At 42.7% G+C, this 25,238-nt stretch overlaps 1 protein-coding gene across 1 annotated transcript in view; it reads left to right on the plus strand.

Moving 5' to 3' along the window:
• Nucleotides 1–25,238, plus strand: part of gpc5a (glypican 5a) — a 140,449-nt gene that overhangs the window by 17,739 nt on the left and 97,472 nt on the right. The window contains exons 3-6 of the mRNA XM_031729608.2: nucleotides 14,741–15,201; nucleotides 15,298–15,531; nucleotides 16,205–16,338; nucleotides 16,505–16,630. Coding sequence (XP_031585468.2) covers nucleotides 14,741–15,201; nucleotides 15,298–15,531; nucleotides 16,205–16,338; nucleotides 16,505–16,630 — 955 coding nt within the window. The remainder of the gene's footprint in view (nucleotides 1–14,740; nucleotides 15,202–15,297; nucleotides 15,532–16,204; nucleotides 16,339–16,504; nucleotides 16,631–25,238) is intronic.

Here is a 25,238-nt window from a genome sequence, read left to right on the forward strand (position 1 = left end):
ATTACAAGTCCTGTATCAGACATGCTGGTTAACACAGTGGTTTTCTAATCTTGCTGCCATTGTCCTTAAGTACAGAAATGATATGACATTTTGAAGCGTGTATGTATTTAGTTTTGTGACAGCGAGTTTTGCTAGAAGATTGATGCCACTTGTGCGGTAAAATCTGTCAAATAATGAAATAACAGGCAATAACTGGTTTACTTAAAGACTAGAAATAAGGAAACAGCTCCTCTGGCTCCAGGGTAATCTGAACCTCTAAAACTAAATACTATATTACATCTTGTTTGTGTAATCCTCGCATGAATTAACAATGAAATATTGTTTTAACTTGAGAGCTTTGAAGCAAAGCTAGCTGTTTTTGATGTTTTGTAGTTCTTGTGTAATTGTTGGCCGGCCTGTAGCTCTGTTTTTTGCTTTTGCGCTCTTGCTTTTATCTGAACATGTTTCCACGGTGTACCCATTTATCATAGATTGCTCCTCTTTATCTTCTTCTTTTCTTCTGCCATTGGAGTCTGTGCAGTCTCGAGAAACAAACGCTAAAATGTTTTGAGTTTTGGGACACCGAAGTTTGACGTCTGTGCTTCCAGCCTCTGATATCTTCGTGTTGTATGGGTCAATCTAGACTGACTTTGCCAACCGCATGAAGATGATTATCAAGTTGATAACTTCTAATCTCAATAAGTTAAGTTATTGTTATGTTACGCGTTCATAGCTGGCATCTGAGCAGTGGCATACAGGGGCAAGGGTACTGAAAGCAGAGCAGCTGATTTCACAAAGAGGATAAAACAGTGGTATTAGAAAAATATGAAGAGGTTAAACACATAATAAGTACAAAAACACACAGAGCAACAGAGTGTGAGTGTCTAACAGCAACAGTGCTGTGCAGGACGTTAGCATTAAAAGAGCTGTATGAATATGTGCGAGTATAAGTACACACTTTAAAGGCTGAACCATATAGTTAAAAAAACAATAAAATATTTGCATATGTGAGTTCATTTGTGTCATTTATAGTTTCAATTTTTTGTTTTTGTTTATTTTTTATGGCGGGGCTGTGTAAGCTAAGAGTACCATTAACTTACACAGTAGTTTATCCCATATGGAAAAGATATATATAAATCTTATAAAGTTTTTTATTCTTTTATCTGCAGTCCTTGTGTTGTTTAACAGGATGGGAGCAAGAAATAAATACAAAAACAAACTTCAAATGCAGGCTTACATCTAAATCCACAAGTACAAATATGTGCTCCGTCATAGGATTATATATTAAGGCTTACAGAACAATAAAATACCATATTGGATTTTCTGCCTCATAAAATTTGATGGAACAAGTTTAACATTTTTTTTAATAGATCGATCTTTGAATTTGTGGCAAAGCGATATCTTAGAAACTGTCATGTCTTCACATCAACTCCAGGTTGTGGTCAATTTATGAAACGTTCGTTTCATAAAGGAGGGTCCTACGCTGACAAAATAAATGAATCCTTGAAGCATCTTTTATTAATAATAAGATAACTCAACGTCTTATTATGGCTGAAACACACATACATCCTGGTCACTTCACTCTTGGTTTGGCTTGGCTGAGGCTCTCTTTTGGGTGGCGCTCTCACCTGGTGTGAGCTCTTTCTATGGTAGCATGTCACTTCCTGTCACAACACACAGTGGTCCCAAAAGGTTCATTCTGTTCATCTGCACTCATCCAAGTGACTTGGCATATCACAAATTTAGAAGAACATTGTTTAGTCTGGAGAAATAGTTTGCTGCTTTATGAAAAAGCCCTCCGTAAAGCTAGAACATCTTACTATTCATCATTGACTGAAGAAAACAAGAACAACCCCAGGTTTCTCTTCAGCACTGAAGCCAGGCTGACAAAACGTCAGAGCGCTGTTGAGACAACAGTTCCTTTAACGTTAACTAGTAATGACTTCATGAACTTCTTCACAAATAAAATTTTGACCATGAGAGAAAAAATTATTCATAATCACCTCACAGACGTAACATTATGTACAGCTTTCTCAGTACCATTGATATTTAGAGGCTTTTTCTTTGTTTTTTGTTCACATTTAGTTTGAGTTTATAGTTTAGTTTTAGTTAACTTTAATAACCTTGGTTTATATCCTCAGCTCCACTTCTGACAGTTTAAAAAAATGAATAAATAACAAAGGTAAATAAAAAATCTTTTGTCCACTCAGGATGTGAAAGGCAAAAATATGCTTCTCCTTATGGCTCTTCTGCTCAACTACTTGGCGTTCTCATTGCTGTTTGCAGCAAATCTGATCAGCAGTCTTCCTGCAGCATCATGTACTGCAGCACACAGCTCTATTTTATCTCTTTAGATTGGAATTTAGATTAGTTTTAGTCTTTTGAACCACAGAAACCTAAAGCATGTAAACTGCTGTTTTATATTGTCTTTTTTCCATAAATACTCCTTTCTTTTTTTTAACTACCCAACATCCTCATCTGACATTCCAGCAGAAACCCTCGAGTGCAGTTACAGTGTCAGACGAGAAGCTAATTGCGGACTCTCCATCATTCTGCTGCCGTGTGTGTTCAGTTTACTGCTGCTCCGGAGATTTATTTCAGCTGACACATTTCCACAAATCCTGGATTGTTTACTGCCTTCCAGAAGTGGACGTTAGCAGTCACGCAAGCTTGCCAGCATGAACACATGTGCACGTGAACTCTCTTCTGTCTTGGCATTTGATCTTTGACTTTTTCTCTCTCTCTCTCTCTCTCTCACACACACACACACACACACACACACACACACACACACACACACACACACTGCAGCCACTCGATGCATAGAGATGAGCCCTAAAAATACCCACACTTGTCAGCACTTTACATTGTCTCCTGTGTACTCGCGTTTGAAATGTAGATTTATGGCTGCTGGCTGTTTGTCTTAAGGCCATTTTCTAGATTAGATGACACAGTGCTACACTGCTAAACAGGAACTCCTGGTGACAGGTTTACACAGTTTTTAGGATTTACATAGTGTAGAGCAGTGAGGAGGGCAGCGGGGTAATATTACAGTGTGAAGTTTGCGCAGAAAAGCTGACAGTGCAGCTTAAAAAAAAAATCTTTGCTGTAACAGTGTACAGCAAAGCCTGAGCTCACACTCACCAGTTCCCACTAAAACCATGTTGCTTTGATTTGGTGGTATGTTAAGTGAATGGTTTGGGGCTGTAATAGTCTTTTTCTGGAAGTAGCCCTCAAGTTAAACCGGGGTTCTTTAAATAAGTTTGATGTCCAGTTTAAAGGAGGATCGGATACAAGTGTAATGGTTGTAGCTTTCTAAGTTACACAAACAGAACATATACTGCTCCTTGGCTCTCTCTTTTCTTTTTTCTTATTTTTTGCAGTACGCTTAGTGTACTTAGTGTTTGTTTTTTCTCCTTTTCTCCTTTTTCCTGTACTTGTTTTAGAAAAGACATATCACTTCTTCTGTCAGCTGGATGGAAGGAAGTTTTTCCTAAGTAAGGAAGGAGTCTTCAGGGATTAGGCGTAGTCGTGTGTGTGATAAAATCCTAAACACAGCAACACACCAAGGCTACTGTCTGTACTCCTCTTACACTCTTCCCCTGCATCCTGTCCTTTTCCCCCCCACATACTGGTATAATGGCATAATTGTCCTGCTTATCATTAGCATCCTGGCATGAGTGACAAATGAATGTTGTTTTTACTGCGGGGCGGGGGCGTCCAGTGTCTGGTGTCCTGCTCACTACAGCTGATAAAACTGTCTAATAGAAACATTGTAGTCCTCCTCTGATTAGCCCCCTCGGAAGTATCAGCTTCTTTAGTTTGACTGATTGCTGTAAAGGGACAGTTCGAACTGCTTGTATTCCCAGAGGGATGTGCTTTGGTGGCTGTGCTGTGCAATAGCTGGTGGTCCTTTTGCAAAGGACCGCTTGGGGTCACATTTAAATGCATGTAGTAGGTATCTTTTTTGCTTGTGTGGGGTTATTTCGTAGAAGCATATTTTTCAAGTATTTCAGATAGGACCTGACTCAATGACCAATATCAGTGATTTTATATTTAAATATATATATATATTAGGTCATTTATGCCAACAGTGATGTTACAGAGTGCCCTCTGGTGGACAAGGTATGCAACATCAGTGCTGATAACATGCTTGAAGGGTGTTTCTCTGGTGTTTTTTGTACTTTTGTAGTTTTCATTTATTGATTGTTATAGATGCTGATATATCGACTGGGCTCTAATGTTAGAGTTCTCTAAATGACCGAGGAGCGAGCAAAAGGAAAAAGAGGGGAAAAAAAGATTTTCTTTAGTAAGAAAAGTATTAAATGAAATAAAATTTAAAAACAGACAAATTGAAAAAAATTTACTTTTCATGCTATTAACTTGGCCTTTGTTCATTTTATTTTCCTGGTGCACCTAATCTGTGTTTAAGACCCTTTAGTGTTGTGGACCTAGAATTTAATTTAGTTGAATTTTTATTTATATAACTCCAAATCACAACGTCGCACGATGGAGCTTTATGTTGTAAGGTAAAGACCTACAGTAATACAGAGAAAGCCCAGCAATCACTTTGAAAGGACATTGGTGAAAACTCCTTCACACTGGGAGGTGCGGCCATCTGCCGCCACCGGTCGGGGGTGAGGGGAAGAAGCTAGGCAAAAGTCGTCGTGATGATTTGGGGTTCTTCGCTGCACTGCGTTGGACATTTTCGAAAATGAATTCCTAAGTTTGTCATGGATAGTCATTTGTCTTACAGGATAATGTCCAGGTGGCAGGCTGCCAGCTGAAGCTCAGCAGAAGGGTGGTGCAGCAGGACAATTACCCTAAACATCAAAGTAAAATTCCAGCAGAATGATTTCAACCAAAGAAATCCTTGTTTTGGAGCAGCCTAATTATAGCGCAGACCTTAGAGATCATCTGGAATGATATCAAGAGAGCCGCTCGCTCCAGACATCTTGATAACACGGCTGAGCTGAAGCAGATCCGTGAGGGGGGAAAAACATGGGACAAAGTTCTTCCTGTACATTGTGCAGCTCTTAGTTTGGATGTTTGAGCTCAGTGCTGCTAAAAAGAAGTTAGATGAGCTATTACATCCAAGTGTTTACTTGTTTTATTTATTTTTCCTTCTGCACTGGCGATATGGGCATGCTCAGTGCAGACACAGAGATTATGATGACTGTAAGACTGATTAATGCAGAATACCAGGGATCACAAGCTCTTCCTTGCCACTCTTACATGGCTACTTTAGTTAAAAGTTTATCTTCTTGTGTAGGCCAGTCGGTGGGGTCAGATAACAAAGCTTTTCAGACCTTACAACCTAATGTTCCATATCGTGGTCTTTATATAAATCTAATGTAATTACCCAGTTCAATAGAGTAATCACTGGCAGCCTGCGTGCATTAGGCCTTCTTTTCAGGTTTATGACAGCCCTGTTGGCTCCGTCGCTGGCATCTAACAGCTCCCTGAGGCCAGCCGCAGGAAACGCTGAACAGCCTCACACAGAGCCACCTTTGAAAGCTAATGAAAGCTTTATTATGATATTATTATTTTCACTTTGGCTCCTAAGACGGTGACAGCTCGCTCTCCCTTTCTTTCTGTCTGCATTTCTGCATGTGTGAGTCACTGTGAAAATCCTGTGAAAAAGTCAAAGTGTGCTAAACCTGATGTTTGTTTCTGCATGCGTTGAATAGATGTTTGCTCTACACGTACAGCACAAGCACACACACACACACACACACACACACACACACACACACACACACACACACACACACACACACACACACACACAGAGCTGTTTTTCTGTCTCCTTACACCGACTTATATTCATTTCAGTGGTTTCTATGATGCTGCCTCCCTAACCCAAACATAACCCTGAACCCAAACTTAGAGACTTTTATATTTCTGTCAATATAAACAGAGAGTAAACAGAGAGATCCTCACAACGTGAGCAATACAGGTACACACACCCCTCCCCAAAAGAAGCACTTTGGTCCTTTTTTATTGACCCTCTCTGCTTCTTTTCCTGAACGGCGTATTAAAGGCCATGTTCACAGCAGAGCTCTGTCCTCTTTGAAGTGTTCAAGTGCTGCAACAGATCCTCAAATATTGACTCTCAAGCCTGCTGCAGAAAAGAGGGTGAGAGAGGGGAAAAGAGAGAGAGAGAGAGATGGAGAAGAGCAATCCTCTCACAGATATGGACAGATACAGAGAAGGCTCTTTGTTGTAGGTGGGCGTAGTTAGATTTATGGCAGGATGGCTGAATTTGCGTTGGATAAATATGCATTTGTCAGCTGCTATGAGGTGGGGAGCATATATATATATATATATATATATATATATATATATATATATATATATATATATATATATATGTATGATATCAAGATGTGGAGGAGGAAGTAAACAGAGATAAGGCCTGATGGCAAGCTGAGCCTGATTCCATCCTAGCAAAGCAGATTAATCTGTCTTAATTCATCCTGTCATAATGCTCCTTTCCTTTCCTTAGTACTGCGTTTCATTACATTTTTAATAAGTCTTTGCAGGCGGAGTATGTACCTATTGTATGGAGGGTTGCTGTTCCTAAATCTATTTATCTCAAAACTTTAAATAACTTTAGAAAATGCATGAAAACTGGTGAAGTCAGGGATTTTAAGGCAAACAGAGCACGGGCACGACTCCATGCAGTTTGTTTACAGACCACCCAAAGGAGTGGACGATGCCACAGTAACCTTGTTGAACCTGATTGTTAAACACCAGTGGGAAAGCCTACCATTCAGCCTTCGACACAGTTCAGCCTCGTATTTTAATAAGATGGCTTTTAGAACAATTCGGCATGAATAAAAATCTCGTGGGCTGGATTCTTGACTTTTTAACAAGCAGAAGTCAAAGAGTCCGGGTACATGGGACCCTGTCCAGTCGGGGATGCGTGCTCTCGCCCTCGCTATTTATCTTGTGCACGAATATGTGTCAGAGCAGGGGACATTTTAAAGTCTGCAGACAAGTCCTCAGGATCACGTGACCAGCCGCGTCCCACTCAACGATGATTCTGACAAAAGATGTGATCGTGTACTCATGCACAAGCGACCACGTCCATTAAGGGTTCCATTGTAGAATGTGTTTGGGGTTATAAATATCTTGGAACAATCATTGATTTAAAGCTGAATTTTAAATCAAGCTTTGAAGCTGCGTGCAAAAATGGGGGCCAGAGACTCTCGTGTTTGAGAAAGCGTTCTCGTTTCCACGCCGATAAAACCACGATGGTTTTATTTCAGCACGCTTCTGCTCGATCTGTTTTATCCTTTCCCCTCGGTGTCGTGGTTTGAATATTTATCTGTAGAAAAAGAGAAACTCTCCCAATCAAATTGTTAAGAGATCTTAACAGGCTGATTGGTGAACCACAGCAGAACATAGCATCCCTGTACACCAGATGGTTACAGCGGTTGGTTTGTTCTGGTTTTTCTTGACAGCTAGCTTCCCTTTGAACAGTGAGTTTCAGTTTCTTCCTTCTGGAGGAAGATTTTGGGTCCCTGAGTGCAGAAAAGCATGGTTTAAAAACAGCTTTTTCCCAGCCGTGATGACTCAGTTTTTAAAGTTTTTTTGTGCTATGCTTATTTGTTGTCTGGTGTCTGTATTGAGAGTGTGCATGTTAGGATGGATGACTCACAACTGCAGACCAACCTTCCTTTCCTTTCCTTTCCTTTCCTTTCCTTTCCTTTCCTTTCCTTTCCTTTCCTTTCCTTTCCTTTCCTTTCCAAATAAATCACATTTCTCTCCCCTTCCCCGTCTCTGTTTGAGAAAACCCTGAGCCAGAGCAAACCTCCGTAACACCTCCGAGCGGGCGACTGTTTTCAGTTTTAAACAATGCCCCCTTTATTGAAACTAAAGACAGAAGGAATAAGAAAACATCCCAGCGCTTTTCTTTCCTCCTGAGCCCTTTTCCCCCCTCTCTGCTGTCTGCGGGTCAAGGTGGTCGCACTGCTGGTGTTTACGGTGCTGCAGTTGCCAGATTGGCAATCCACAAAGTCAAAACTTACTCGGAGAAAGGTTTCGATGTGAGATACTTTATAATGGCTCAGCCAGATATGAACTCCAGGTACCCCCATCATGCAGACGCGCTTAAACATGCCCTAACACATACAAGCACACAGACACACACATACATGAAAGGCCCAGCTTTACTTGGTGGTTTGTAAATGGGAGCAGGCAGGTGCTCACTCACGTACACTGAATAACACTTTTGTGCTTCGTCTCAATCTCGTAAATCGCAACCGCGCTCCAGACTCATTTGCTGCACGTTTGCTCGTGTTTTGATGCAAAGTCTGATTTGTTTGCCTTATCTTTTTTCTTTTTTTGCGACACTTCTCTGATCATGTGTTTTTCTGAGCTGCCAGCTCGCTTGTGTCCCAGCATATATAAAATAGGTCTGGTTGTCAGTTACGTCCCCAGCAGAGACTTGGGAAGCTCTGTGCCGTGTGATAATGGCAACATCCTTGTGTGGATGTTTGTCATGCCAGAAAAGCAAAAATAAGACTATTTTAAACTCTTATCAAACCCCCCGACGGTCCTGCAGTGAGTGGATTTTGGTGAGTAAGTGCTTTAGGTGGGTAAAAGTGTGTGCAGTGCTGCGTCTTGCACAGATTACAGGCAAGTTTTTTTTTACGCTCTATATCCAGCAGCTTAAAAGTCTATTCATTCATTCATTCATTCATTTTTTTAAGGATAACTCGGACTGAACCAGCTTTCAGTTTACAGCCTGAGAGGAAGCAGGTCACATGTTAAAATAGGCCTAATTTATTACCGGGTCCATTTAAAGGAGTGTTCGCACACGTTTCTGGGTGATTTATATAAAGGCACACTAAAAGTAACTTTTTGATTTTTAGGCTAAGTATTAAAAAAAGGGACATAATCAGGCAGAAGCATATGGCAACACTCTTTTTATGGGCTTGCAATTTGTGATTTATTCCCCGTTATATACAATGTTTCCCTGAATTGTGAGCATAAAGCAATCTTGAGTCCGTTCGACTCGACACGCCAGAATGTGTCAACAGATGCAATTAAATCCCATAAAGAGAAATAACTTCTTATTGGAAATGACTCATAAATAAATTGCAAACTGGGCTGAACCATGAGCTGAAAATACACGTACGTTTTTCCACACGCACACACAAGTTGTTGCCCGGTCTCCCTGTATGTCTTTATTGTTTTGTTTTTGTGTTGTGGTTATTGTGGTATCTCTGACACTGCCATCAGACTCCATCCTGGAACATCAAAGTGTGCTGGTGCTCTTTGTCATCCTCTAATATCCCACAGTGAAGGCGTAGTTTTCTGTTGACTGTACTGACTGTGCCACCCTAAAAGTCATTGACTTTCATTGTGTGTCTTTTGCTCTGGGATGAGCCGAGCGCACAGCACCAGTGACTCATCCTCTCTAGATGGAGAGTGGCCTTTTCTGCAGCCTATCAGATGTCACCGGGGCTCCTCTGTTGTGGTCACACAGCCATACACAGAAGATGAATCACATTAATAAAAGCCATCTTTGCATAGCTCTGCAGCTCAGCTGAGGTCAGCTGGTGGCATTTGAAGCTTTTTGAAACCTGAAAACGTGGCGAGCTTCAAACAAAGTCGCCGATGTTGATGCGTTACGGCGCACATTGAGGGATGCGTCTCGAGTGTTGTGCATTTACTGAATCAACATGCCTCTGCTTATTCCGAGCGCGTGTGAAAGAGAGCTGCAGCTTTTTGGTCTATTGTCTGCTTTTAAAAGCGTCTTTGACTACAAAGGCTCGTCTTATTCCTCATCCTGCTGAGTGATCCTTTTCCTCAATGACGCGTCTGTGAATGCAAATATGCTTAGAAAGAAGTGGAGGCTTGTTGACTTTGTTGGTTTTGCAGTTTTGAATGGTTTGAAGGCCGCGCTTCAGTATTTAAATGATTATGAGAGGATTTTTTTTGTTTTTTTCTTCTTGTCTGTCTGAGCCGCTCAACCTTTCCTAACCTTGATATTAAATAACGTCTAATTTGTAGAAAAATCCTGTGGTTGCAGTAGCTCAGGGTATGAGCAAATTCCTCTGCAGTGGATTACTCACAGGTGAATGTGAGTGTATGTGAGCAAATCTGCCACTGGAGCTGTTTTCCTTTATGGTTTGATATATCTGGATGAGCAATCACTTGTGGTTGTTTGGTGGGCAGTAGCTGGCGGGAGCATGCAGCACAGGTCAGTTTCCACAGGCTGTGCTGATCTCACAGATTCATATTTGAATAAAAAAATGTCTCCCTCTGGTGGAGAAGGAACCAATCAGCATCTTGTTATCAGTTTACATCTTCAACTTGTTGACCATGTACTTTTATTATGTATTACTGTAACAGCAGTATTGATTTACCGTCTTAGATGTGAACCCGATGCCTCATCTGCTTTCTTGCTATCAAAATATCTCTGTTACTCCCCGACACAATCAGATGCACAGAGATGTAGGGAAAGAGAGACAACACAAGGGAGTGGAAGGAAAATGATTTTGTTTGGTTTCGCGTGAAGTGCCAGAGGCTCCGACCTCAAGTGTAACTCATCACTCTGTTAGCTACCCCTGTCACAGTTAACCAGATCATCCTACATTAAAGAAAATGAGAAGAGCAGCAATTATGGAAGAAAGGAGGGAAATGGGATCAAATTTAAAAGCCTTTTAGACATGGAGAAAGGCTCAGCTACGTAGGAATTCAACTGAGGGGCCTTTGTGATATAATAGCCAATATATCTGGATGATAGCTGCGGACCTTCGAGCTTTCAAACATGAAATGTTCATATATCAGTTTATTTACCATGCGAGCAGGCGAGGGAGGCATCTGTGCAGTTTGATGGGTGGCATGCTGTAATGGCTTGTAGTGACTCCAAATGACGCACATGATACATTGAAAACTACACTTTTTTGTTTTACATTAGCTAACTTTTTTTTCGTTCTTCTCCATTTGGCAGAATTTCCCTCAAACTCTCATTCCCCAATTTTACATTTGAAGTTTATATATCGATGCAGTCTTTCACCCGAGCGTAAGCAGACCCTTTCAGTAGCCAAATGCTTTTTATCTCTCATTTTAAATTTTCCATAACTGGCCAAACATAATCTCTCCAGTGTGTCCTGGGTCTGCCCCGGGGCCTCCTCCCTGTGGGACATGCCCGGAAAACCTCACCCAGGAGGCGTCCTTGTCAGATGCCCGAACCACCTCAGCTGACTCCTTTCGATATGGAGGAGCAGTGGCTCTACTATGAGCCCCTCCCGAATGGCCGAACTTCTCACCCTATGTCTAAGGGAGAGGCCAGCCAGACTTCGGCATGTCCCACAGGGAGGAGGCGCCAGGGGCAGACCCAGGAGAGATTATGTCTCTCGGCTGGCCTGGGAACGCCTTGGTGTTCCCCCGGACAGGCTGGAGGATGTGGCTGGGGAGAGGGAGGTCTGGGCTTCTCTGCTTTGGCTGCTGCCCCCGCGACCCGGCCCTGGATAAGCGGAAGAAAATGGATGGATGGATGGCCAAACATAAAGTTTTTTGCCCGTCTTACTTTGGCTGCGTGGTTGTGAGGCAGTATTTACACGTACATCCAGCTGCTGTAGTTACGTAAGAAGAGCAGACATTCAGTAAAAGTCACTCCACAGTGATTTCAATCATGCTGCTTCAGCATCTCCTCCTCCCATCACCAGAAATGCAAACATGACTGGCCTAGTGGGCAGGGTCACTGACAGTCAGAATACACACGGGCAGAACGGGCACATTGTCTCATCCTCAGCTTTGTTTTTAACAGACAGAAACAAATCCTCTAAGGTTTTTATTAAAATGCTTTTATATGAAAATAGGCAATTAGAACGTTTAAAGAAATATCATTCAGACTGCACATCTATTAGTGCATTTTTATTTAGGCAGGATGGAAATAAAAGATTTGCAGCTCCACTGCAGAATGCCGCATGTTTTGAATCGCCTGTGGGTTGGAGGGTGGGGAGGTTTTGTCCAGCAAGTTCAACACAAACCATGACCTTTCATTAACCTAACCAACTATTGTGTTGTTATTTACTTACTAATTTATGCTGCTCAATCAGATCAACTGTGCTGGGCTGTGGAACATCAACACTAGCAACATGGCTGAAGGGCAACTTGTTGCATTTTCATTTACCTACAGTAACAAATGCCGATACCGTTAGATTTGCAGATGGCTGATATTGGCTTGCTTACGTGTTGGTAAGGCGCTAATTTTGCCTTAAACTAACCAAACAGCGGAAATGAAAAGTCTAAAATGAAACTCCAGTTTTGTAAGATAGCCAGCTAGTTGCTGTCTTTGTTGTCTTGGGATTTTGCTTGTGGATTTCTCTCTCGCTCTGAAGCAGATGTGAGTGTTGACGGTTGAACCTCGATCTGCCACCAAGTCAAACCTTTTGCCCTCCTTTATTGATGAAACCATCGATCTCAGCAGTTTTAAACTAACAGAGTGTCAGGTCCAAATATTAAAAGATGTACCTTCTTTTCATCCTCCACATATCTCCTCCGCATCACTTTCCTTCCGTCTTTCCAGTTTTTTCCGCTCTCCTTATTATTTCTGTCCTCAGGCTTACCCAGAAGCCTGGCCGCCGGACGAGGGCTTCACGTGAGAGGCTCTGCTTCCCACTCACCATCTTCAATGAAAAATAACATGTCGGGCAGCTTTTGTGTCGGTGCCGTGAACTAGTTTAGACAGCAGAATTCGTGATCAGCTTTATTATTCAAGCCTTTTAAGTTCGCTTTAATGCACCTATGATGAGAGATTTATATCCCAGGGAACAGAGGGGGAAGAAAGCAGCGAGAGAGATAAAACGGAGACAAATTTGTTTACTCCACAGATATTCATTACGTGCTTTGACAGGTGGGATTCATTAACTCCATAATCTAACGTGGTAAACCCCCCCCCTCCCCGAAGCATGCACTATAATCCCTGTGGGACCCTTCATAACTCTGCCTGCTCTGCCTCACACACCTGAGGCAGTAAAAATCTCAAACTGTACTCTGTGAGCACATATTTCTTTCCGTTTCTCTGACAGTCTGCATGCCTGCCTCCTATCTGTTTCACACACATACACACACACTTTACACTCCCACAGCTGCTGCTCTTGTCTGTGCCGGGGTTTTTTTTAGTTTTTTTTTTACATGCTCTCTCCCTGTTTTTCATGTTGCTCTCTGACCAGAGCACTTGCTGTGTAGGAGGCGTGGCTTTCTTTTTCTCATTCACACACAAACACACATCTTTGAGTCTTGAGATCACAGAAGGCCTGTGATCTCGCTCTTTTCCTGGTGACTCGGTGTTTAGTGCTGCCTCTTGAGATGGTGTGCCTGTAGGCACGCCAGATCCCTCTCTGTCCAACCCCACCCTGCAGTCGCCCTCACCAGGGGGGCCTTCGGTCAATCTTTCTGCATCGGTGCGTATTATGCAGCATTGGACAGTCTAAGCCAGGGGTGTCAAACTCAAATACACAGTGGGCCAAAATTCAAAACTGGAACAAAGTCGCGGGCCAACATTAATATTTATTGAAAAAAAAAATCTTCCTCCAGATATAAGAATGAATCTTTTCTTATGGACTCAAACAAGTTTTGCTGAAAAACTGAATATGGAACAAGCAAAGCTTAATACTAAACAATATATATATTAGCTGTATAATACCAGTAGGCCAGCATTAATAGTAATTTGGTATGGCTTCGCGGGCCAAATGTAATTAGGCTGCGGGCCAAATTTGGCCCGCGGGCCAGAGTTTGACACCTATGGTCTAAGCCTTCATCGCACTGGCTACCCACTCTCAGACTCTTGGCCCCCCCTCTAGGTAGCTCCAGGCGTTCGCCCTTACTTTTGCCTCACAACTCATGACAAGCACATGATGTGAGAAAGGCCGTGGCTCAGGTATAAGCCGAGACAAAGGGATAAAGGCCAGCTTACTGCCCTTGTGAACCATGCCCTATTGTGCCAGGATTATTCCGTCTTGTAGGGAAAATGCAGAGGCGTTCTCACATCATGTTCAGGAAATCCTACGCTCACGTGCGACTTTTTATGTGTTCAGTCAGGAAAGAAGAAACGAAGAGACAAATGGATGAAACATGGTTTTAATTGGTCTTGGAATATACGTGCCTTTTGTGTGCAAGTTGGATGCAATTTCCTTTTTCACAGAGGAATTGAATTAAATGAATTGAATCGCTTCACTGGTTAAACACTGCGTATGTACGGAAGCTCCGTTCACATTATGTATCACAGCAGTCCCCACTTCAGTGTGTTCCAGTCTCTTTCTTTGCCATTTTTCTTTGTCAGCTCAACTTTTGATTAGAGAACAAATTGCTTCCCTGCACGTACTCCCCTCGCTCTCTCTGGAAAGACGCGGGGAGCTGCAGCCCCTGCTGGGAGCCCTAGAGACTCGTCTTCTCTTCTGTTTCTCTTGATTTGGTATTAATGGAAGCAGAAGTTCTATAAGGGTATTGTACTGTGTATGTAGGTCTATTCATGCCAGAGCAGTTTTAGCCATTATTAGAAGCTCTGTTGGAAGATTTTTAGGCTTTTCCTTTTGAATATCCCGTTCTTGTTGGCTTTAACTCTTTTCTATATATTTGACATCCGCCTTAATGATGAGTTCTGACACGTCAGTATATGCCAATAAAGGCGTGATGATGACTATTACATAGCAGGTATCTTTCACATCTTTTACTCCTAGTTCAAATTAAAGGTGCTGAAATATAAAGTTTTTTCTTTGTCCTGTTGTCTGTCTCACAGAGTCCTTCGAGGCCTTGCTGTGGCAGGCGGAGAATTACACCATCACCCTCTTCCAGGATTTGTACCACAGCATGGCTGATCAGGCCGCGGGCCCCGTGCGGGAACTCTTCACTGACATCAGCCTCTTCCTGCTGGGCTCTGAGTTCAGTGTCGATGAGTTAGTGCAGCGCTTCTTTGACGCGCTCTTCCCTCTGGTCTACGATCACCTCATCAGCCCGAGCCTCAGTGGCATATCGCCGGGCCACGCCGAGTGCGTGAGGTCATTAAGCCGCAGCGTCAGACCGTTCGGCGGGGTGCCCGGCCACCTGGCCGATCAGATCGCTCGCTCCGGGGTCTCTGGGAAGCTTCTTCTTCAGGCACTGCACCTGGGAATCGAAGTCATCAATACCACGGACCACTTACAGCTAAGCCGCGAGTGCAGACGGGCCCTGCTTAAGATGCACTACTGCCCTCATTGCCAGGTACGGATGGACCTCTCTGAAGCGAGCGTATCGATCTGAATTAATGAAACTTCTTTTACCGTCAGCACTGATTGCGCTGTAATTTTTGCTCCACAGGGCTTAACCCAGTCCAAGCCCTGCATGGGCTACTGCATCAACGTGATGCGAGGGTGTTTGGCGAGCATGGCAGAGATCGACATTCACTGGAGGGAGTTTGTACGCTCGCTGGAGGGCCTGTCAGCAAGGATGCATGGACCTCAGGATTTGGAGCAAGTGCTTCTGGGAATTCACAGGCTCGTTCATGATGCTGTCAGGCATGCTCAGAAAAATGGACCGCGGCTCTCGGCACAGGTTTAGATCATGACGAATGATTTAATGTTGTTTGAGATGAGTAGAGTTGAAACTGTGCTGAGGTTCTGCAGGAGGTAAAACTGGTGTCCACTGCAGATCTGATAATGTCTGAGATTAAGAGGAGATCAATAAGGAATTTGAGACAGTCCTGGGGAGATTATTTAGGTTTAATAGGATAAATTACCTTTAATAAATTATCACACATGAATGTAGGTTAGTCAGGAGAAGGCAAAAACTCCTCACAGGTACATCAGTGTGTGTTTGGTCAGAAATTGCAAATCCTTCAATATTATGAGAACATTTTTAGAGGCACTTTTTTTCTTTTCACATGTAGCTCAAATCAGGCAGCTTTTGCTGAGAACTGGAAGCCCCGGGGTGCTTGCCTCTGAGCACACCAACTTTGCAGAACTAATTGAGGCACCACAGCTCCATCTAGTGGTCGACTAAAGCTGCTGCTGCTCACCAACCCTGCACATACAGTAGATTCAGAAATTGGACATGATAGGCTTGGCTGCACTAATGGCCTCAGTATAAACATGTGTCACTCACCTATCTAAAATAAGGCCAATTTGTTATGCGCCAGAACAGTTTAACGAGATTAGCGAATTCTTAAAATGCTTGTTTCTCCCTCAGTGTTTAGACCTTAATTTGTGTCTGTCTCATCGGGTTATAGGTTTACAAACTGTGCGGCTCACCAAGCAGGAAGCCTGCTCAGTCGGTCAGCATCCAGCACAGCAGCAGCAGAGAATCCATCCCTCTTAAAGCGTCTGTCAGAGCGCCGGGAGGCTCACTCGCTAACAGGAGAAAGTAAGTGGGAGGAAGATGTCAGATATGTGGAGAGGTGGTGCCATTCTTCTTCTCTCTTCTTCTTCTTCTTCTTTTTTTAGATGGTTTAATGCACAATTAAAATGCACAACGCTTTATTGGACAAGTTAATTAGCTGTGTGCTTCCATGTGGCTGCTGCTTTTGCAGGGATTTTCTGAGCAGTCTGCGTCTGTACCTCACTTACTACGGCGGCCTGGCTGATCAGCTGTGTGCGAGCGACCTCGCGTCCAATGACGCGCTGTCCTGCTGGAACGGAACAGAAATCGTGAAAAGGTTTGTTTTAAAGATGTAAATGATGCATACAGACGGTGTGACACATTAGATAAAGCCATGTTAGTGTGGTAAAAGGTTTTTTTTAAGCCTCTGAAATTAATTTAGTGGGATCAAGGGTGTTTTTGGAGAGATAATCATCGAAATTTGATGTGATATTCAGGTATTTCTTTTAATTTGTCTCCCATCTGTAGTTTCTTTAGCCAGCGGGCATGCTGTCAGAATCCGTCACTGATAATTTTATCGTTTAATTTCTGACATCATGCTGATGGAGACACGCTAACGCTCAGTGATACAAAAGGATTCATGAAATTCAGATTAGAAATGGTACTGCAGGTATTTTCAAATGCCTAAAAGATGCACGTGAATTGAAAAACAGTTTTGTTTTTAGTTTATAGGCTTACTTAAAGAAAACTGCTAACAGGAGTTTGGAAGGAAGTGACACTTTTTGATGTGATGTTTTAGCTTCACTCTGCAGATTCATGCACGTGCACAGTTTGACTCGAGGAGGCTGCTTTGACATTCATCTGCTAGAAGTTTCTTTGCAATCTCCTTGCTAGTATGTTAGTCTCACCCAGCTGAGACCAACATACCTACATGCAGGCGCTATCTGTGATGTCTCAGCTACACTTGAAGCCACACGTGCAATCTAACATGACACTCTGGGTGGAGAATTCTGCCTGCAAGGAAGACTAACTGTTAAATGAACTGACAAGGATAAAATAATAATGTAGTTCAAAGATTTGGTTGCTTTTTTAAAAAAAAAAAAAAATCTCCTTTAAGGTTGTCTTCTTGTGCATCTCTTTACTGTTCTCTTTAAATTTTTCCTTTTATGAGTTACACTTACAAGTCTGGATTTCAGCATAGACTTCAAACTTTTACAGAGACCAAACATTGATCTCTTTCAAACTGACACAACTTTCATATGAACAGTCGTTCTCACTGATGACTGCTGGGCCTCTAGCTACAACACAGAGCCCAAACATTAGTCTACAGTTGAAGAATCTGCAGTGTCTGAGCCCAAAAGCAATCCACGAGTTCAGTGGCGGCTGTGGCTCAGGAGGTAGAGCGGGTCGCCCTCCAACTGGAAGGTCGGTGGATCCCTGCAGTCTGCCTGTCACGGTATCCGAGTTTCCCCCGGTGCGAGTGTGTGTGCAAACGTTAGACAAAGCGCTGAGACACAGAAAAAAGTGCTTGTATGAACGTGTGATTGCTCAGTATACCAGTTCCTTTACTTGCTCTTCCAGAAACTTTGACCACTTTCCTAAAATTCAAATTGAAGAGTCACTGTTTTGAGATACTGGAGGGAATTTTGGCTCGAGTGTAAAAGGACTGAACCGGACTTTGAGGTAATGATTTAAAAATATCAGCTAATGGACTTAAAGATAAACCTATCCCCCCGATTGATTTAAATTTGCCCAAATAAGGTTTTTAAACTGTTTAAAACGACGGATGCAATATTGTTGAAACATGAAGTATAATCCCATTTTACATGAGGTCAAAAGGTCTCCTTCTTTCCTGTCATGAATAGGCTGTTTGTGCACCTCTGACCCTGCTCATATATATATGTTGCCCCCTACAAACACCATGACACCACTGTAGAATTAATCTATTAGCTGTTACTGCCCGCACACATAGATCTTGGATATGAATGGTTGTGAGCTGGAGCAGACAACCTGGCCTCTTTCACGGTATCCGTCAGTGGCCTTGTCTCCATTACATCACAGCTCTCGATCTTACCCGTGCTGTCATCACTCAAGGACCCCTTCATATATTCTCAGTCTGCGGTTGTTCCTCTTAACTGTCAGCTGCTGTCAGGGCTGCTGAAACGACAGGTGGGCCTGTATTTCAAACCGCAGTGAGGTTGGAGTTGCCAGTTCAGGTTAGACGGTCTATTGTAAAGGATGACAGCTGTGTTGAGATTGTTTCACGGCGCCGTGTGAAGGTAAGAGGGAAGGAGCGGGGAAAAGGTCTTTCACGGCGTTCGCAGCAAACGGAGAGATTCAGAGTTCTTAAGAAAGTAGCTCAGTGCTGCTTATCACAAGTGGCATTACTATGGAGACGGAGTATCAAGGTTAAGTTTCATTCTGCTGTCGACAATTTACTCTTTTCATCTTCTGCTATTTTTTGCCTTAACACCTCGGGTTTCCATTGCAAAGGAGCGCAGCCATCTCTGAGAATAGAGATGTTTCTTAAGTGCCGGAGAAAGAGGCAGGCCAGCAGGCTGCAGCCTGTCTATCATGTCTGGCAGCAGCCGCTGGGAAATGCTTATGGTCTGTGGGCGTTCCTCTGCAGTTTAACCCTCCTTTCTTTCTTCCACTTTCACGCTAACACGTATTGATAGGGAGTCCTTCACCTCGGGTTCACTCACAGCTCCGCTTCATTTTGATTTTGCCATTACTGCAAAAGCAGAAGGATTGAGAGACATTAAGAATCGGGGGAGACCGGGCTCCGAGGAGACTATCGAGTGAAGTCCCCGCAGCTTAGCAGCCTTCCTGCAGATCTGCAATCTTGTGCTGCTTTCTATTAGCCTAGAACCATAGATGAGTGGCTGGGAGTCAACACAAGCTGAGACAAAAGCAATAAATAACCTCCTGCCTACGGGTCATAACCCAACATCCACTGAGAGAGAGGGGAATAAAACTCACTGCTGGCTGGTGGCTGATTTACAGAAGCTTATCGAGGCCTCAGAGACCTTAAACGATTAGTGCAGTTGGTGCGTGTGCGTGTGCGTTCGTGTGTGCGTGTTATGTGTCTGAAACTGTACGTTAGATTGTGCACGGATGCCTTTTATAACAGCCCTTTGTGTGTGCTGGCACAGATTGTTTTATGGTCTTAAAGGAGGACTGAGGCAACCAAAGCTTTGTCGTTTTTAATAAAAAGGCTGAGCACAAAAAACATGACACAGGAGCCTGAGATTTAAGAGAGATTTAATGCACGTCCTCATCACGGTCGACTGGTAAACAAAGAGATAAAGAACAATCAGATAAGATCATAAAGGGAAAACACAAGCCGCTTTCATCTCATGTCGATGACGTGGCCTTGCTTCAAGGGGGAATTAGTTCTCACATTCTTTCGCCGTCTCCCGGTTTGTCGCTCATGCTGGGAGGGAAAGAAATCGCACGAGAAATTAATCAGTGTTGCAGATAATAAACAGATTTTTTCTCTTCTTCTTTTGGTGACAGCTAAGTTCACCTCTTATAACCCCACGGTGAGGCTCTGCATGGAACAGAAGCAATGTGTTAGCCGTAGATGTGTAAATATGACAAGAATAAGAAAAACTTATTCAATTTACAATCCCTGCAGAGCAGTCAGCCTCGTAATTTGCTGCTTTGATCTGTAATAACATGTTCTCACACAAGCTGTCTCTTAACTGGCGCTGAATGCTTTGTAGTCTTTATTGTCCAGGTTTAAGAAGAAGAATTCTGACCATTTTTCACCCCGTTTTAAAATTTTGCACCTTACTTCTGCACTGTGTGTTTGTGCTGAGACATTGATACAAGTTTGAGAGCTTTTTGGTTTTTTGCGCCATTTTTTGTCCTCCTCGGGGTGAGGTGAAAGGAGCTGCATATGAAACACTGACAGTTTTCCCTTTCTAAACTAACAAGCTGCCCATTTAAACATCCTGACTGAATTGTTTACGTATACGTGGGTTCATTTTTTCACTTTTCGTGTCACTTCTCAGCATTTCTTGGCACATGAAATGGTAAAGTTAAAGGATTGGGGCAAGGGTGTCATTTGTCCCAACGACATGACATATACGGATGTAAACAACAAAACATAGTCTTTTTCATGATTTCAGGCTTGAATGAACCACTGTGGAGCTCATTTAGACTCATTTTGAATATTTGTTTGTTCTCCAATAAAGTGGGGACGATTAATCTTGTAGCCTCTCAGTAAGCCACAGCGATTGGCTGATCCTACGATTGGCTGGCTCTTGCAAACAGAAGGTTTGAACAGCAGCTGCTGTTCCCTCTTTAAATGTTAAGGTTTTATGCATCAAGTTATTATCATGACAAAAGTCCTTGAAATGAGGTCATTACAACCTCAGATGAACTCGAACTGTATATGTTATACTGTGTTGTTTTTTAAAAATTAAGCCACAATGCAGAAGCAACGTGTGAACATAATGCAACAGAAAAATGATTCCAAACATATCAGCAAATCTACAACAGAATCAGTTAAAGTAAAGAATCAGCGTGCTGCAGAGGTCTAGTCAAAGTCTAGACCTCAATCTGATTTCAATGCTGAGGAGGAGAGCTGTGCATAAAGGAATACCTCAATGTAAACCTGAACTTGAAGAGAATTTCAGAATTTCTTCATAACAACGTGAGAGACTGAAAAAGTCACACAGAAAACAGTTACTTCAAGTTGTTACTACTAAAGCTGCTTCTACAGGATCCTGAATCATGAGCTTTTCTTAGTTTTACACACCCAGCTTCTGGATTGGATTGTAAATAGACTGATACTTATGGAACACCTTCTACTCAGTTTGAGCACTCAGAGTGCTTTTTCATTCACACAGTCACACACACACTTTCACAATGCTTTTTGTCTAACATTTACATTAATTCGCACTCTGATGGGCACACTGGGGACAAATCTGGATTCAGCATCTTGTGCAAGGATACTTCGACACATGGACCGAAGGATTCAGAGAAATCACCGACCTTTAGACTGGTAGAAGGCCCGCTCTACCACCTGAGTCACAGCCACCTCTGAATAAAAAGAGCGTAGTATGTCATGTGTTGTTGTTCATCACAGCTGTAATGACCTAACATTAATATAGCCTGGATAATCTATTAAAATGTCCTGATATGTAAAACCTCAGAGCTGACGGGGGTGTACTTTCTTCTACTATGCCCCTACTTATAAGGCTCTTTTCTTTTCTTTTTTTGAAGTCCTGTTTTCAAGCACTCGACCTCAGCTGGTGCTCTTTTACCTCCATGTATTTGAGGCAAAATGTGGTATTTAAGATATCTGCTGTTCCATTAACTACCACAGAGGCAGTTTAAGGATTTTAAGTGGTTTCACAGCCATGTAAAATGCATAGTTTGAGCTTATTAATGTTCATTTCAAAGCTGATCGTGGTCAGTACTGAGTACTCGTGTAATAAGGTAGTAATGACTGCTCAGTACTCATCAGCCTGTTGATTGGCATCATGGCTGAGGTGCTCCCATCGCTATGTAGTCAATACTTTCCCATTCTTACAATTCCTAACAGCGGATGAAAACAACCAGCTGTTATAGCAGTGCTAGAAAGCCTCAACAAGTACCAGAGTGTGATATTTTATTCATGATTACCTCCTCCGGCGTAGGCTCGCTTTAATTCCTCCCCACCTGCAGTCTTTCTCACTGCTGCCAACACACACCAGGTGTTTGGCTGCGTGTTTATATTTTCAAAGTGCTTTTTTCTAATTGAGTACAACATTTTTTTTATTTTTTTTGGTATTTTTACGGTAATAAGGCAACTGACCTTGCATGCTGTTGGAGTTTAACATGTAGTGATGAGTACAGCGGGATGAATGCCACAGTGTGTAACAAAAAGATGCTTGAAGACAGGCGGGCAGATTTCAGCGTGGCCTTTCATTTAATAGGGCACCTTTTATGCTGGAGTGGCTGTCTCAGTGCTGACCTTTGACCTTTCCCGTGTCTTTGCTGCCCGGTTAATCCTGAAGAGGTTAATCACATGGTAATAAGAGCCCTGGAGTTGTAGCCCTGGAGTCTTCAATGTGTGCTCTGTGAGCAGAAGAACCGGCTGCCTCTTTACGTGAAGGTCCTCGCTGCTCACTTCAGTTTTCCTCCTTTATCGTTTGCTTATATTTTGGCTCATTTTCACATCTATTTCCCAACTAGATGTGAAGCTCAGGTGATTTTTGCCCTGGCTTAGATGAAATGACAGCATTTAAGCTCTGCTAATGGGAATCCACTGAAGAAGCATCAAGAGCTTAGTTTATCCCAGCCTGCTCAGGGAACGCAGCTCATTTGAGGATTGTCTGAGCCTCAGTGCAAAATTCACATGGCATTCCCATGAGGGGACGACATACGCCGAATATTAAAATATGGGACCACTGTCCAACTTCTTCAGCAATGACTGTTGGTGACCCTTAATCCCATGCTGCATGTGTCTCTGAGCAATGCTTTTTTCCCCTCCCTTTTATATCAGGATCAAAGTCGCAGTTATATCATAGAAATCACCAAGTGGAGCAAAATCTGATGGAATCATTTGATGTTTGTGTTAATCTCTAACATCTAACGAGCAGCCTCGCTGGAAACCTGCCGGCTGGTCTGCTGACTTAGGCTTTGGTGCCAGCGGCCAGGTTTCCAGGGGCTTCCTGTGCTCGCAGCAGATATCTGTGACTAAGACTTCCTCTTACATTTGTTGTTTACAAAATCACCAAAATTAAAAAACAGCTATTAAAAGATATTTTTTATCACATCATAGATGGTTTTGAGACTTAATTTTTGGGAAATGCAATCTTTCCTTTCCTTCCACATGGACTGCATGATCAGTAGAACTTAGACTAAAGAAGTCTACAAAGGGGAAACCAGAGAGCTCTGGGTACCCTTGACCTTTTTACCCCTCAGCTGTAAAAGGCTGATGGGGTATTGTTGTCACCCAGCCGGGTAGGTGGGGTGGAGACCCAAGTTTGTTGATGTGGTAGCTCGAAAATGAGGCGATGTAGGATTTTTGAAATTCACACCACAGGTGCATCTACTAAAAATCTCGAATGAATTTGAATCTCAGTTACCTCAACCTCAGGGTCAGAGGTCAAGTTTTCTGAAAGTCTTGTGAATTCGATATCTCAAGAAGTACATCATCTAGAATTTTCATCTTGATGCTATAGGTGCAGCTACTTAAAAGCTTGGCTGAGTTCAAATCCCGGTGACCTTGAGGTCAAGGTCAAAGGTCAGGTTTTCTGAAAATCTTGGGAACACAATAACTCAGGAACAAGGTGATGTAGGATTTTGAAATTCATAACACAGGTGCACCTGCTTAAGATCTCAGAAGACATTGAATTCCGAGGTCAAAGGTCAATCAGGTATATTTTCAAAGTTATACCATAGGTCCATCTACTAGGAGGTATTGTTTTATTATATTTTTTATTATAATTATACCCTAATGTTATCGAGATGCACTTAGAGAATCCACTTTCACCATCTTTGACAGGCTACTTTCCAAAGTTTCAGTTAACTTAATTTAAATGTCTTTTATTAAAAGGTTTGAAACTGTTTTCCCCTCATAAGTTCAGTTTCAACTAAACTGTCTAAAGTTTTTGCTGTATAGCCTAGAAATCATGAAATGCTTCTCTATTGCTGCTTTGGGGTCATGTCTCTTTACATGGCTTTGATCAATCGTGTGACTCAATTTTAAGAAAAAAAAACAAAGTTGCAACTTCTGCCCATTTCCTCATATTGTGTTTTGATAAAATCACAAGAGTAAATACTTGCAACTGTTATTTATTTAGTATAAAACAGGTCTGTGTCGAGCACTCCAACAAAACACAAGATTTGAAAATAATTACCTTATGCCAAAGTCATTCTACATGTGCATGTATTAAAGAGCTCTCCAGCTGTGCAGCCTCAAATAAACATGATACCACAGCTGACTCTTTGTTCAGTGCACACACTACGCCCGCTCTTCATCCATTAATAAACCTGCCGGCGAAGCAGTCGTGTCACATTCAGCTGTCACCACAGTTGTAAATCCAAAGGCTCGGGCTTCAGGCCTGCTTTTTTTTTTTTTTTTTTTTTAAAAAGGTTGTTCTGCCTCGCTTTGGCCAGTAGGTGGAGCTCTGCACTTTGGGTTCCAGACCCATGCCAAAAAACCCCAAACATGCCAGGTTGCTGATCACTCCTCTGCTCCTCAGTTCTGATGATGTATGTCGTAGAGCGGCGGTTTTATCCATGTTGTCCCTGACAGTGACAGACAGAAAACAAAATTTAAATGATAAACAGACACGCTGCAGAACATCGAGTCTCACCGCCTCCTCCTCCGTTCGTTTGCAGCGATGGACTGACCTAATTTTGAACAGGAAGGAATAACCTTTTAAACATGCGCTGTCAAATATATTATGCATAGCTGTCCTCTTAGTCACTCTCATGCAAGTACGAGAACTGCTTCCCTCCAAACCTTGGATTAAAAAACAAAAAACTCCAAACATCCTGAATCACCAGTACCTCAGAAGCTACCAACAGACTGTGAAGCTGTATTAGTGTCTTGTGTTAGGCTCAAATTTAGCAACAAACATGAATTCACATCTTACCCATCTTGCCCAAAGTTAAGACACGGGAGAAGGACGGAGATGGGCGGGCTTGATTGGACGGTTTTGATTAGGGCAGAGAGGGAGAGTGGGAGAAAGATGAGACGCAGAGGAAGAGGAGAGGGGACGTTCTTGAAAAGCTCCTCTGTGCGACAGCTGGCTGCTGCAGATAACCACAAAACCACTGGAGCACTTGAGGTCTGGGTGCTGCATGGCTAGAGTTCCACTCCAACATGACCTTATATCCTGCCTGGGTTTAGACGCGGGGGCTCGGTCAGAGTACCACATCCTGACGATTATCCCAAGTGACAGAATCAAGAACTCTGTCTGGCTGCCTAAATTGAGTTC

This window comes from Oreochromis aureus, linkage group 1 (assembly GCF_013358895.1).
Source record: "Oreochromis aureus strain Israel breed Guangdong linkage group 1, ZZ_aureus, whole genome shotgun sequence".
Taxonomy (NCBI): domain Eukaryota; kingdom Metazoa; phylum Chordata; class Actinopteri; order Cichliformes; family Cichlidae; genus Oreochromis; species Oreochromis aureus.